Below are 15,911 nucleotides of genomic sequence, written 5' to 3'. Positions count from 1 at the left end.
CCTCCGAACCCAAGAGAGATGCGCTTCATATTTGAGGGACGCTCTGGAGGAATGGTGGTCATCACTGTGCTGCTCAGCATCTCCATGTTCATGCTGATGGTTGGCCTTGCCGTGACTTTCGCAACACACAAGTAGTTCACCTCCTGATATTTAATGTCACTTGTCAATATAGAAAGTGTTTTTACTGATGAATAAAGGGTTTTGAAATTCTTGTAATTTTTCCTTCAAGACTTTATTTTACTCCCCCCCCAAATGGAGAGGAGTTTTCAATTTTCCCATAGCCACCTGTTTTTATTAAAGTTTACAACGATCCCTATTCTAATCTGATTGTGAAGCATGGATAATTAAATTGCCCCATCTCTTTTAAGAGTAACTTATAAGCATGCTAGGAACTTTTAACTTTTATTTCATAAATGAATAGTACACATAAAAATCAGTAAGTTTGTAGTAATCCATCAGACATCTGATTCTTTCTCAATAGATTTTACTCATGAAGATCAATATTTAGTTAAATGCTGGGATGACTGTTGGTGCTTTTAAAATTCTATGGAGAGGAAAGTGGGAGGAGGAAGACAGACTTTCTGCTGCAAAGTCATGTAGAAAAGGAGGAAGTGGTGCAGCACGACCACACAGAATGCAGAATCCTTTAATTTGAAAATCTTTAAAACCAGAGTTCTGCTGCAAGTTCTCCTAAAACGGCAGTTACAGTTCTCCATAGAACTTTATGAGCACCAACTGTCATCTCCTATCTCAGTAATGAGAGAACCTGTAGTCACTAAAAACAGATTTTTATCAGTGAATTGGGAATCTTGAAAATGGAAGATCAGTCCAGGAAGAGAGAAGCAGATTTCTCCTGTAATGAGGGGGCCATGTGGGCATTGTCCACCTTTCCTAGCGCCTACTGAATGCCAAAGATGTTCTCATTGGTCTGTCAACGGGTCAAGACAGGATCAACTCTCGCTCTTCTCTGATAATCTGGCTGAAATTGGTCAAAGCACACCATGAGGCTAAATTTTGACATCCGTATAACAAGGGTGCGCTCAGCTCCTGCTCTCCTGTCTGCAGCGCCCTTTTGCTGCCGATAGGAGAACAAGGCTGTACCCTCACTGTGTTCACGCTTGTGCAAGTGAATCAATTTCAGCAATGCTTAGCGAGTGCTGTCAATCAAACGAAGGGTATGTTGATTAATGGTGCACTGAAAAGTCTTTACTTGCGTGTGAACTTTTTTTACTGTCAAAGTATAGTAGTAAATTCTATTCTGCAGGTATGAGTTTTATAGGGGCTAAGTCCACGGTACAATTTTGTCAGTAGATAGAACCGGGTTTCGGGGTGGACAGACTCCCTTTTAGAATGAATAAGGAGCCTTGAGGTAGCGGGTAGGAAATAGGATCAGACGGCAGCTGTAATACTCCGCACAGCCGGTACTGTCTGCCTCCTTGCTCCGTGCTCATGGGACAATGAATCCAGGATGTTGGTATCCACAACAGGTTCCTGTAGGTTGGGAGTGTCAGATGTACGTTCTTTTCTGCAGAAGAAGGAGCCTTGGGAGGGTAAGAGGTGAGAACACCTGCACATCGGCTCAGCTCTTACATTAGACGGAATAATTGGCAGCGAACGGATAAGACCTGTGGAGAAAACTAGGTAAGGATGATGGCCTCCTAAATTTGCTTACCTCTGGTGTTTGTACCTGTTGGCAAGGATGAACCTACCATAAAGTCATTATTATAACCTGTAGGCAATGTCAGATTGAAGAACATTGTGCCCACCAGAGGATTTGATTCTGAGGGCCCACCTTTCTCCCCCACCCAAGAGCCCTATAGCTGCTGCGAAGTTTGCGCTATGAACTCTCTTGAAGGAGAAGCCAGGGCCCACCGGAGAATTCTCCGGTTTTCTGGTGGGCCAGTCCAATTCCGCTTGTAGGTCAAAATGAAAAATCTATAACCGGGTTCCTGCTTGCCATGGGCCATTTTTTTTTTTTTTGTTGCAGAGTGAGCCCTTCAGAGTCTGTGTACGCTGTTAGGGTCCATGGATTGGAAACGCCGGGCTCAGACAACACTAACATAGACCACAATGACCCAACTAACGACAGGCCTCTAGATCTGAGCTCATGGCCTCACGTGTCTGAGGCTGCATGTTCAGGTTGAGAGATCCTTGGTCAGTACGGGTGTTGCAAACTGTGTACTTGCCATAAAATACGCTCGTCTGAGCTCGGCCTTGAAAAGGAGAATCACAGTTCCCTGCAGATGCTTTCTTTTTAACAAATGTAGGTGTTATCGGTCTTATTCTATTTTTATCATTTTGGGACCAGATATAATTTTTACAATTGGGTTGCGTTAATAATTGTGCACTTTTAGGCTTTTACAGCACATCCAATGTGGTCTTTTTTTTTTATCGATCAGCGAAGAGGCAGCAAAAATATCTATAAACTCTCCTGAACGAATGAGCTCACTGACTGATTCTCAGTTAACTCATTCTGCAGCAAGTAATACAGTACAACACAGAGGTGATGGAAGGCAAACGGTGGCAAATTTTTAAAGGCACCCAATTGCAAAAATGATTTTAATCCCAAAATACATGCATTAAAAAAAAAAAACTGTCCCCATAGATGGGCAACCCATTTAATTTCTGATTGAATGACTTAGAGCATATTAAAGGCAGGTCCCTAGTAATGGTCATTGTACATGATAATAAATTGATAAGAGAATGAATATAAATTGAAAGCTTTTTGCATGACCACAAAGCCATTAATGCAAAATAATTAATTTGCAAAGGCCACGATGACCATTACGTGGGGTTACGTGGGACCCTACCCTTTGCTAATTGGTAAAGAAAACCAAATGGATTCCAATAATGTGTTAATTGATTTTAGTATGTGGGTTTAATACCATCTTCTGCATGTAATTGATATGTTACTGTACAGACAAGGGACTACTGTGGGGTCATATAAGGCGAAATGTGAATTATAAATGTAGACAAGTAAGTCTACTGTATCAGAGCTGCCACTATACATAACGGTGACAATATATTCTTCAAGGGGAACTCCATAATTAAAACAACGCTTACTTTCATTTAAAGAGGACCTGTCATTAGGTGAAAAGTACCAGCTTTTGTTTTAAGTTTTCGGGGCTTCAATTTTTTTTAAATCCAGAGATAAGTCATTTATAGGCTCCTCAGGGGCGGGTTTTAGGCTCCTCTGCATTATTACACAGACACGCCCCATAAAAAATAGCACTAAATAAAAAAGTCCATATTTCTGGAACCGTATGGCGGATTTAAAAAAAACCCAAATACTCAGCGGAGCAACGGGAATAAAATAAGAGCAGAACATGATTACTTTTGACCTGGCTTCAGGTAATGTTTCTGACTCCAGGTTGATCAATTTTTTCCATTTTGATCAATTTTTATTGCATAACATCTATCTAGTAAATCCTTATTTGTTTAGTCTGATGCTTAGTAACCGCAGAAATACAGACAGGAGTGGGAGGAAGCAATAAAGGCATATGTCCTGGGTGCTGGGGTGGGAGCAAGAAGTGTTTTTTTCATACCTTGATCAGGGTATTTAGATACAGAGGACTAAACCTTTTCCCTGAATTAATGGAGGCCACGTTATGGCTTGGTGTGACCATGCTACATCTCCTTGGTGTAATGTCACTTGTTCATCAGGTAGAGTCAGACCTGCGTTTTCAGATCTTGATGGGCAAAATCTAAATATGGAAACGCCCCTGATCCACCCAGGAGGACCCTCTTTGGGTTGAATTTGGCTAAACATCACACTTTTTATTGCTGGAGCTCAGCAAAAATTGGACAGTGAGAAGATAACTGCTTGCCTAGAAGTAAGATTCCTGGGTAAAGAGATTTTTTTTTTTTTTAATTTTTGGATTTTTTTTTTTTTTTTTTTTAGAAAACATTTTTATCTTCATGATCAAGTTGTTGTATTTTAAGTGTTAGGCTATTTTCACACATCATGTTTTTTTTTTTTGTTCAGGATTTTGTGCCTTGCATGTTTTTTTGAAAAATAAAGCATGTCACTTCTTTCAGCGTCTGTTCCTCGTTTTTACACCCATAGGAAGTAATGGGTGGTGAAAAAAACGCATCAAAATTTGTATCAGCGTTTTTGATGCCAAAATAGAATGGGGTTCTTTTTTTTCACAGAACTTCATGTGCATGCATAAAACGAGACAGAAGGACAATTAATAAAACGCATCAAAAAAAGCACCAAAGTTGCAGGAAAAATCCTGAACAAAAATGCCCTTGAAGATCAGGTTTTGCTGAAGAAAATTTAAGCAAAAAAAACCATGATGTGTGAACATAGCCTCAATCCTCCTAGTTATCTGCAGGGCATAACCAATGAAGAGTGTTGAAAGTTATTTACAGGCATTGTTAGCATAGAACTATCTGATTAGTGAAGCATTATCAGTAATTGCTGTGTATGAATGTATCTGTTGGCTGCACAAATGGTACAAAACAAGAGCTTTTATAAGTCATTGAGAACGCCTAGGAGAAAACAAGCCGTGAACAACAAGGGAACTGTCAGGGGAAATGGAACAGCTGTCACTTTAATTCCTGGTAGACTGAATCCGCTTTAAGATTTATTAACTCTCATTTGTTGGGAAAAACTAAACCTGCAGTTATTGCTACTTAACTCATTAATTCTCAGACATGGAGCTTGATGATACATTTCTTAAAAGGGTGCGTGAACACCCTTGGGGACAATTTTTTTTAATTTTTACTTAAATGCATGTGTTTGGGGCTAAAAATAATGTTTTGCAATTGGGTTTCATTAAAAAATTGGCTTTTTGAGGCTGTTCTCTTGCATATTTAACTTTTGGATGTCATAAATGATGATGAAAGAAGCTTAGAAAAAGACAAAAAAGTTAGAAATGACACTCAAAACGAGCTCACTGACATATTTTCAGTTAACTCACTCTGCAGCCACCATTAGATAGTGTAACACATAGGCTTTAGAAGACAAACAGTGCACAATGTTTAATAAGAACCGATTGTAAAAATAATTTCTATCCCAAAATACATTTGTTTAAAAAAATTTGCCTCCAAATGTGGACAAACCCTTTAAGAGATGCTAAACTTTGATTCTGTTTTCTTCACATTTGCAATTAATACTATCTATAGTTTACCAGCCATTTTTTATTGAGAGAGCCCCTACTAGATATCCTTATTGTTCGGTTTTAATTAAATACTTGTCTATTTACCCAAAATGTCTGGAAGACTCCCAGAAAGGAGAAGACCTTTTGATGGATTTGGCAATTTCCCATGGTGCCTCTAAAGCCGACCAAAACCTTTTTTAAAAAGCAGTTTTCCGGAATTTCTGGTTGCAGCTTATCAGAATTTCAGGGGGCCTGGATGAAGTGGCTGAGAAAAGTGAAGTGGTTACACTGGAAAGTGTTAAGAGTTTTTTTTACTTATATGCATATATTTGGGGAAAAAAATTGCATTAAAAATGTTGGTCTGTTTTGCTTTTACAGGCTCTTTGTTTCGCTGCACATTCATCCTTGATGTTGTCTGTGGTCATAAATCAGCAGAGAGGAGCTCATAGAAAGGGAGATAAGAGTTAGAAACTCCCCAGTTATTCAGTCTGAATGAGCGCACTGACCAATTTTCAGTTAACTCATTCTGCAGCCAGCCATAGACAATGCAACACAAAGGCTATAGAAGGTAAATGGTGCAAAATTTACAATGAAAACCAATTTCCAAAAATGATTCTTAGCCACAAATACATTCAATTAAGTGAAAAAAAAAGTCACCTAAGGTGGACAACTCCTTTTAAGTTTCATACAGCTCTCAAGAACAAAGTCACAATGGTTTTCCATGCACATGTGACGCGCCCCCAGAGCCGTGGGGAACTCGGCAGCCGGGCCTGTGGATGCTGGTGGGGGATATCACGGTGGCTGGCCCGGTCCGTGGCCCAGGGCAGTCAACAAAAAGGGGAATTATTTCTAGAGGATTTGTAAAGTGTTCGTGACGCCACCTGTGGAATGCAGCTAAAGGGTGCCGCTGCTGCGGAGCAGTCCTCTGAAGCTGATGTTATTGCAGCAGGGATGGTGTGGCTCTCCACAGGAAGAGCTAGCTCCAGGGCAGTATAGGTGTTGTTGGTTGCACTGGGTGTTGTAGTGCTGGGGGGGGAGATGGCGCAGGTGAAATAATGGACGGAGGCAGTGCGGTGCAGTCATCCGAGTCTTTACTCACAGTTGTTAAGTACCTCAGGTTGCACTGTCCAGCTTACAGCCTCCCACGTCGCGCTGCGTTCACCAGAACGAGGGTTCAACTCTTCCTCAGGGAGTTTAGGAGCACCTGACGGAACCCCGCTTTCTTGTGTTCCTCTCTAGACCGTCTTCACGCTGGGTCTTCTCTCTCCTGCCCTGCGCTTCCCCACTCTCAGTCCCGCTTGGGTGCTCTGAAGTCCCTCCTGTCTTACTGGAGTTCCCGGTCCTGCTTGACCCTCACGGAGATTAGAATGAGGCTTTGGCAACTGAACTATATAAGCCAGAAGCCTCCGGTTTTTCCAGCCGAGACCTGAAGTGACACGGCTGGTCCAAAGAGACTCTGCTCCCTGACTTCACTCTCTGACTAAACTGTCACCCTAAGATGGCTTCCCATTATATACCTCCTTCTATGGAGCTCCCCTAAACTGCTTCCTCCACCCACACCCACTACCGGTTCCCCCTATCTTTGGGTTCCCCCCACTCCAGCCAGGGACAGGGCTCAGCACTGTGCACATGCATCTTGCCCTCCAGCCGGCCGGGAGTAGTGTAGTGTTGAATGTGGGTGTTGGGGTTCCGGGCAGCACTCCCTCCTCACCTGAGAGAAGGGGATACCACACCTCTGGGTGAGGTGCAGTACCTCTGTGACGACTGAACCCTCAGGGGTGCCACACTCCCCCCTGGTAAAACACAGCACGTCCGTGGGCTGGAACTGAGCAAAACACGGCAAATTAGACATGCATTCGCAAATAAGATAATACAACTTTCTTCCCTTTATGGGAGGCACTTCACTTTAACGTTACAGGGTATCATAACATTATAAGAGCACTTTTAATAACATTCCTTTTCACATAAACCGTTTTTCTGCAGGTTACAGCACGAGCTGCAACCGGGTGTTCTTTTTTTTTTCTTTATTAAACTGGTGCAAAGGTAGCAGCATGAGGGACCCGTCCGCAAACCCTCAACGTAGGCCCTGGGCGTGGCTGCAGGGCATAAGTGATCCTGGTGCTGGGACACGTCTTCCGCCACGCCAAACGGGTTTTTCTTCTGAGGTCATTTGGTTACACTTATAAAACCAATAGGGAGCACTTTAAGAAGTGCAGAACTATGTATACAATCAGTTTTTGGCTGTTCACAGTCCCCAGCCTGGAGTCTGTATACCCTGATGGGTAATTATGCAACACACTAAAACAAAATACTGGTGATACCCTTACGGGTGTCTATATACGTTTAGTCCCACCTACTAGACTAGTACTGGGGTCCTCGCCTGGGGTACTTCTGGTTCTTGCTGGACCCAGCCGGGTCATCAGCTATGTCCTGCGGGGGTGTGTCCTCAATTACACGGTACCACCCGCGTTCCCCGTGGTGCCGAGTGTAAGTGACACGGTCACCGGGGTAGAGATTCCGGTCGGGATGGCCCTGTTCTAGCTCGGGCTCAACATCCCGCCGGTTCACAAAAATGTCCCTCGCGAAGTCGGGATCTCGAATGAAGCCCCACCCAGCCTTCAGGTCAAACTTCACCACGAGTCCTTCTTCACGGGGGCTGGGGTGGGCAGACTCCGCCTGACGGGCTTGAGCCTTTGCGGCCTTGTTCCGGGCCTCCAGTCACTCACAACGTGACCGCCGAGCGCGCTGCTCCTTCTCCAGCTGCTGGAGCTCCTGCCTGCAGAACTCCTTCCTCTGCAGGACTTCGGCTTGGGTCTCCTGCGGGAACCCCATCAGGTCCCCCCCCCAGTTGTCCCAACTAAACTCTTCTCCGCTGGGGCAGGCAACTGGGAGCGCTGGTGTCGGGAGTAGCGGGCACGGCTGCTGGTCCTCGAACCGGGCGTACCAATCGAAGACCGGCGCGCCATACACCCACTCGGGTGCCGGAGGTGGAGGCTCTGGGAGGGAACCGAGCAGGAGGCTCCTGGCTTCAGCTCCTGGGAGTGGAGGTTCCGGGAGGGCGCCAAGTAGAAGGTCCTCTGGGTCAGCGCCCGGGGGTGGAGGTTCATAAGGCTGCTAAGTGAGCGTCAGGAGACTCATGACCAGTCCGTCCTAGGCTAGATTCATACATCCGTTTCTCATGGACCGGTCGTGGGTCATAGACATATACTGTATGAGGCTGCTAAGACCGGATCAGAAGACCCGTGACCGGTCCGAGCTAGGCTAGATTCACACATCCATTGCTCACATTCTGAGCACAGACCGTTCGCAGGTCATAGGTGTAGATGAGGCTGCTGAGTCGAGTCACGGCATCTGCTGCTGGTCCGTGCTCAGACCATGACAAACAGATGTGCGATGACCCATACAGAATGTCTTAAGCCATCTTATTTTATGGGTAGATTTTTGTGCCTCCAGAACATTAAGGGGTCACTTGTAGTAGCTCACTGTTCACTCCCCATAATAACCTTCCAAACCTTACTTAGCAAAGAAGTTGAGCCTCTTCCCTTCTACCCGTTTGTCTGCCGTATTCCTCCTCAGAAGCTCCTCCTGTGTCAGATCCTTCTTCGGGAGCTGTTTCATGCCTCCAGCCTAGTGCTCAGCTCATTACACAGGATCCTTAAGTGACATGTGGCTTACACGCTCTTGCTCACTTCCTAACTGCAGCTCTTTATATATATCCATCTAACTGCAGTTACAGAAGTTCACAACAGTTCTGATATTTGATATATTTTTTGGCCTTGCCATATGCTTTGCATAAATTATTTCCTTTAGTCTATATATTTGTTTATTTTTGCAGAACAATGAAAAACAAAAACACAATGGGCTCCAAATGGACATATTCCATCTCGTGTTTCTACTTCCTATCCTGCTACACAGTGTCGGGCTTCACAGCTAGCATTCTACCACCTGCAGGACTATCCATTGCTTCTACTGCCAATGACACAATCACTATTGATAGATCTAATTCTTCACTTGAGCTTGACAATGATGAAACCAAAATTGGCCACCTCATCGCCAATGAGTCCACCACTGCAGGTGTCCTTCTCCATCAGTCTAACATCTCTCCAGATTCCAAAGTCGATGGTAAACCCAGCAAAGATTTACTGGATGAAGATGAAGACGTCTATACCTTCACCAATCTCACCTCTGCTGCAAACCTATCAACATTAAACCTACGAAATTCAACACATTATAAAATTTGGCAACATCTCTTAAACTTCCCGAACTATGTAATCTGTCAATTTTATCAAAGGGATGGCTACATAAAAAAAGGTAAGAAACCATGATCTTCCACTCATAACTGTAATGTAATACGCAGGTTGTGTTGGGTAAAAAGTGTTGTAGATATTTTCTTTTCCTCTTCATAATTTTCCTTTTTTTTAATAACCTTGGAAGCGTCATACCCTCATTTATAGAAAATATTAAAATAAAATATATACTGTGCATAGAGATGAGCGGATTGATCCATGGAGGATTGCATTCAAGTTGAATTTCCTTAAATTTGCGTTTTTATGAAAATTTAAACACCTTGAGATTTGACGTGCAATTTGCCCCGTTTCCCACACTGCTGAAGCATCAGAGAATGGGTTAGTGTGCCCATTACCAGCAGAAACCAGCATGTGTACTCACAAAGAAACATGAATATACATTGGAAATTTGACATTCATTGCCTGACATGGCAGTTCAGGCTTCCGATGATGCCCTGTAGCTAGGACATCTAGAGGATGATCACACCTTGTACAGTGGTGGTCAACACTGGAGCCATCACAGATCAGCGGTTCCCAGAGGAGCACAGTTTGTACAGCAGAGTAATTTTCCATCTCCAGAATCACTGAGTAAGTCTCTCTCTCCTATAGAGTGTAAGCTCTTATGGTTGGCGGGGTCCTCTCTCTCATAGAATGTACATTGGGTACGGAAAGTATTCAGAACCCTTTAAATTTTTGACTCTTTGTTTGTGACTCGCCCCCTGGGCCGTGGGGCACTCGTGACCGGATTTCAGGGCAATGCTGGGAGTAGTAGTGGCGACCCGGTCCCGTGGCTCAGGGTGGTCAGATCAGTGGTAGTCTACTATGTGCTTTGCAATGTCCGACTACGCCACCCGTGGATTGCGGTCAGGGCTAACCGCCGTTGCAGTGGAGACCGCTGAGGCTGGTGTTGTGGGTGCAGCAGGGAATAGTACGGCTCCCCACGGGAGGAGTGTAGCCTCAGGGCAGCGAGGTGTAGTAGATGATGGGGGTGATGGTGCAGGGAGTCCTAGTACCGTTAGTGCTGGCGAAGTAAAAAGCACAAAGACAACATGTTGCAGTCCAGGGTCTTTTACTCACAGTTCGTATACTCCAAGCCACTTCTGTACAGGTAGTGACTACCCAAGCCGTGCGGTGTCCACCAGGTGAGGGGCTCGGTCAACCCCCAGGCAATTCAGGAGTATGGCACAGGACTCCTTTCTATCCTTCCTCTGGCTCGTGCCCCACCAGTGACCAAGCTTTTGTCCAGCTGCTGCAGATCTATGCGGGTAAACGTGGGCCCCCTTTCCCGCTATCCTATATGGTGCCTTCCTAGCAAGGTTTAGCAGGGGGTCGCACCAAGTGATGATCACGACCTCCGGTTCTTGGCTGAGGATTATTTGCCTCCACCAACTTGGGATCCGGTACCCTTTTCTTACCTGACCCGTCACCCGTAATTTCCTGGGTCCTTAGGGTCCCTTCTGCCTTCTTGTTTCTGAGCCCTTCTGTTTCTCTGTCATTCCTTCTCCTTTCCTGTTCCTTCTTCTCCTCCTTCCCTCAGCCTCTTCTCCAGGCCTACTTCTCCTTCTCCTCCCAGGCTCCGGCCTTCACCCTAGGCCTGCCTTTGAGCGGAGCTCCTACAGAGCCTCCGCTCCCTGTCTTCTCCTCTCTCTGACTGTCTGACTGAACTGAACCCTGATCTAAGATGGTGCCCACCTTTTATACCTCCCCCTCTGAGAGTGAACTCAGGTGACCAGCACCCAATGAGCTCCTACCTATGCTCAGAAACCGTCCCCTTCTGCTCCTACATCACTGGATTTTCCTCCCCCCTCCCCACTCCAGCCAGGGACATGGTCTGTCGTGCCTGCATTACTGTATAAATGGGAGCACCGTTGAGCTGTCCCCCGGAAATGGGGTGTGTGTGATGCATGCAGCTAACTGAGCCCTGGTCCATACTCCATCCTTACCCGGGAGTGGAATATCACACCACTGGCAGAGGTGCAATACCCCTGTAGCGGCCGAACCCTCGGGGCGCTACATTTGCTTTTTAGAATTTACCAAGTGGCTGCAATGAAACAAAGAGTTAACATTTTTAAGGGGCCTGAATACTTTCCGTACCCACGGTAAGCTCTTATGGTCAGCGGGGTCCTCTCTCTCTCTCGTACAGTGCAAGCTCTTATGGTCAGCAGGGTCCTCTCTCTTTCCTGTCGAGTGTAAGTTCTTATGGTCAATGGGGTTCTCTCTCTCCTCTCTCCTGTAGAGTGTAAGCTCTTATGGTCAATGGGGTTCTCTCTCTCCTCTCTCCTGTAGAGTGTAAGCTCTTATGGTCAGCGGGGTCCTCTCTCTTTTTCCTGTAGAGTGTAAGCTCTTATGGTCAACAGGGTTCTCTCTCCATCCTGCAGAGTGTAAGCTCTTATGGTCAGTGGGGTTCTCAGAGTAGAGTGTAAGCTCTTATGGTCAGCGGGGTCCTCTCTCTCTCGTAGAGTGTAAGCTCTTATGGTCAGCGGGGTCCTCTCTCTCTTTCCTGTAGAGCTTAAGCTCTTATGGTCAATGGGGTTCTCTCTCTCCTCTCTCCTTTAGAGTCTAAGCTCTTATGGTCAGCGGGGTCCTCTCTCTCTCTTTCCTGTAGAGTGGTAGAGTGTAAGCTCTTATGGTTAGCAGGGTCCTCTATATCTCCTGTAGAGTGTAAGCTCTTATGGTCAATGAGGTTCTCAGAGTAGAGTGTAAGCTCTTATGGTCAGCGGGGTCCTCTCTCTCTCTCGTAGAGTGTGAGCTCTTATAGTCAGCGGGGTCCTCTCTCTCTCTTTCCTGTAGAGTGTAAGCTCTTATGGTCATCGGGGGTCTCTCTCCCTCCTGTAGTGTGTAAGCTCTTATGGTCAGCGGGTTCCTCTCTCTCTCCTGTAGAGTGTAAGTGACTCGCCCCCTGGGCCGTGGGGCACCCGGAACCGGGCTTCTGTGCGATGCTGGGGGTAGTAGTGGCAACCCGATCCCATGGCTCAGGGTGGTCAGACCAAATGCTGTGGCAGTCTATTTATAGATTTGGGAATGTCTGACTACGCCACCCGTGGATTGCGGTCAGAGATAACCGCCGCTGCGAGGCAGACCGCTGAGGCTGGTGTTGGTGTGCAGCACAGGGGTAGGACAACTCCCCACGGGAAGAGTGTAGCCTCAGGGCAGTGTAGGTGAATGCTGGGGGTGATAGTGCAGGCCGCAATAGTAAGAGTTCAGAGTCCGCTTCAAACAGTCCAGGGTCTTTATTGCAGATGTTATTACTGACCCAACAGGAGTACCGGTTAGGAATGGGCCTGGGTATCTGAGAGCATTCGGGCGAGCCCCACTGGTCAGGGTGAGTGTGTAGGCCTACCATTCTCTCTCTATGCTCTTGTTGACTATCCCCCTTTTCGTGGTGTAATAGCCCACGTCCCTGAGCTGGCCGTGTACTTTGCCTGTATGGCTTGCGACTTGGGCCTTTTGCTTCTCCTTGCTGTACTGGTCCCTCTGTGTGGCGGAGCCTCCAGTCTTCTTAGGCCAAGGGACCTGAAATCCCTCGCGGGTTGGTTCTCTGCTGCTGGGCTTGCAACCCTGACAGCCTCGGACCCCAATGTCCGGTTGAGTGCTTCTCTCAGCCAGGACCGGCTCTCGTCGCCTCTGTCCCTGGCTCGCAGTCTCTCCTCTGCCTCATGGTCTCCTCAGCTACTGCTGAACTGTCCCTCTTCTCTGAGAACCCTTCTGGACACTTCAGAAGTGGGTTCTGGTCCCTCTAACCCTGCCCCAGTTCCAGCTTTTATAGGGGCAGCCTGCTCCCCCTACTGGCCTGGGACAGGAGGTGCTGCATGCTAATGGTCCCTGACCAGGGAACCTCCCTCCTGCTCTCAGACACAGCCTTTAATATTTGTGGCATCCAGGCCTGGGGTGACACATAAGCACTTATGGTCAATGAGGTTCTCTCTCTCCTCTCTCCTGTAGAGTGTAAGTGTAGCGCCCCGAGGGCTCGGCCGCTAGAGGGCTATTGCACCTCTGCCAGAGGTGTGATATTTCACTCCCGGGTAAGGATGGAGTATGGACCAGGGCTCAGTTAGCTGCATACAGCACACACACCCCATTTCCGAGGGACAGCTCAACGGTGCTCCCACTAGACAGAAGTGCAGGCACGACCGACTATGTCCCTGCCTGGAGTGGGGAGGGGGGTGGAACACCCAGTGCTGTAGGGGCAGATAGGGGTTGGTTCCTGAGCATAGGAAGGAGCTCATTGGTTGCTGGTCACCTGGGCTCATGGTCAGAGGGAGGTATAAAAGGTGGGCACCATCTTAGATCTAGGAGAAGTTCAGTTCTGTCCAGAGAGGAGAAGACAGGGAGTACAGGCTCTGTAGGAGCTCTACTCCAGAAGGGCCTAGTGAGAGGCCGAGGAGGAGGTGAAGGGGAGCTGAGATTGTGGCTCATCCCAGCTCCAACAGAAAGGAACAGGAAGGAACAGAAAAGGAGAAGAAGAGACAGAGAAACAGAAGGGCTCAGGAACAAGAAGGTGGAAGGGACCCTAAGAACCCACGAGAATCCAGGGTGAAGGGTCAGGCAGATTAAGGGTACCGGATCCCAAGTTGGTGGAGGAGAAACTACCCTCAGCCAAACACCGGTCGTCTAGGAAGGCACCATATAGGACAGCGGAGGACGGGGCCCACGTTTAACCGCACAAGTCCGCGGCAGCTGGACAAAAGTGGGTCACTGGTGAGGCAGGCCAGAGAAAGGACAAAAGGGGGTCCTGAGCCATACTTCTGAACTGCCTGGGAGTTGACCGAGCCCCACACCTGGTGGACGCAGCACGGCTCGGGCGGTCACTACCTGTACAGAAGTGACCTGGAGTACCTGAACTGTGAGTAAAAGACATTGGACTGCAGTACGTTGTCTGTGTGCTCTTTCGCTCCTCCAGCACTACCGGTACTGGGACTCTCATCACCATCACTCCCACCATCCACTACACTGCCCTGGGGCCGCACTCTTCCCGTGGGGAGTCACACCATCCCAGCTGCACACATCATCAGCCCCAGCGGACTGCCTTGCAGCGGCGGTTCCTAATAACCGCAATCCACGGGTGGCGTAGTCGGACATTATCTAAAGTACAGTAGCAGACTACCATTGGTCTGACCACCCTGAGCCGCGGGACCGGGCCGCCACTACTACCCCCATCGTTCCCCTATCGCCCGGATCCGCGTGCCCCACGGCCCAGGGGGCGAGTCATAGGCTCTTATGGTAAGCGGAGTCCTCTCTCTCTCCTGTAGAGTGTAAGCTCTTATGGTCAGCGGGGTCCTCTCTCTCTCTCTTTCTTTCTTCTGGAGAGTGTAAGCTCTTATGGTCAGTGAGGTCCTCTCTCTCCTGTATAATGTAAGCTTTTATGGTCGATGGGGTTCTCTCTCTCCTCTCTACATTGGTATTTTCCATGCAATTACTAGCTTTCCAGTATTCAGATTTGTTTGAATTTAATTTTGGGGGGAAAATTCAATGATGTCGCAAAATTATAATTTCAAAAGATCCACTCATTTCTCCAAATGGCGTTTTCCAAATATTTCCAAATTGTAATTACAAACCTAAGTCTACATTTAGAAGAGGAATATTTAGCGGTGGGACATTCTGAATAATCCACAGCTGCAATAACTGCGCTCAACCACCTACAGGAAATCTCCAAGGGGATAGCAAAAGATGTATATACAAAACATCCAAGATATATAACGATAACCATAAACTTGTATTATATCAAATTCTAGCGGAGAGAGACCCTTCCTGCCCATACACAGATGGACACAAGAGTAGAGTTTTCATGTTGCATTTTCAGTTGGATTCTCTCTTCTTCATCCAACACACACTTTTATGCGCCTGTAAGATTAGGACAACCCACCCAGAGATATTGACGCCTCGTTCTAACAGTGGGCTGGTCTTATCAGTCTGCGAAGACCTATGAGTTTCAGAAAGGCAAGTGGGTTATAGTCAGGCGAGATGCTGTGACAAGCCAAATGGTTTTCAGACCCTTAACATATTATGACATTGCTTCTTTACTAGATCCAGAAGTGAAGAAGACATATTTTGGAGGCCACAAGCTGCTTGCCATGTTCCTGGCTATGGCTGGGGTTCTTGCATGTCTGCTTATTCTGATCTACTGCATCTACATTCGACAGCACAAAGAGGAAATGTTTTCCCACCACAGACTCTACGGAGAAGGTTTTGAAGATCCTGGTATGTGCATAGATTATTGTTTTTTTTTTGTTTTATAAATAATAACCGATAAGAGGTTACAACTGTTGTGTTACATCACTGGGGTCCTAAATTGAAATCCCATCAAAGCCAACTTTGATTGGCTATTCTGGTTTCCTCCCACACTCCAAAAACATACTGATATATACTGATACCATGCTGATAATTACAATATTTTCTCAAGTCTTGCACGCATCATCAAGATACTCGAAGGACAGGTCATGAAAGTCATTAGTTTACAGGCATGTGCACAATGCTCAATCTTCTCTTTCCAAAGACGTATCTCAGTCCTTAGGTCTTGTTC

At 46.7% G+C, this 15,911-nt stretch overlaps 1 protein-coding gene across 1 annotated transcript in view; it reads left to right on the top strand.

Moving 5' to 3' along the window:
* Nucleotides 1-1,283: 1,283 nt before the first annotated feature.
* LOC141173161 (uncharacterized) overlaps nucleotides 1,284-15,911 on the top strand; it is a 31,993-nt gene continuing 17,365 nt past the window's right edge. Inside the window, exons 1-3 of the mRNA XM_073657796.1 lie at nucleotides 1,284-1,641; nucleotides 8,941-9,416; nucleotides 15,416-15,589. Coding sequence (XP_073513897.1) covers nucleotides 8,945-9,416; nucleotides 15,416-15,589 — 646 coding nt within the window. The 5' untranslated portion in view covers nucleotides 1,284-1,641; nucleotides 8,941-8,944. The remainder of the gene's footprint in view (nucleotides 1,642-8,940; nucleotides 9,417-15,415; nucleotides 15,590-15,911) is intronic.

The sequence above is a fragment of the Phyllobates terribilis genome, unplaced genomic scaffold, assembly GCF_046119375.1.
Source record: "Phyllobates terribilis strain yellow unplaced genomic scaffold, ASM4611937v1 Scaffold_12__6_contigs__length_324123572, whole genome shotgun sequence".
NCBI lineage: Eukaryota > Metazoa > Chordata > Amphibia > Anura > Dendrobatidae > Phyllobates > Phyllobates terribilis.
This window is presented reverse-complemented; position numbering and strand designations above follow the sequence as displayed.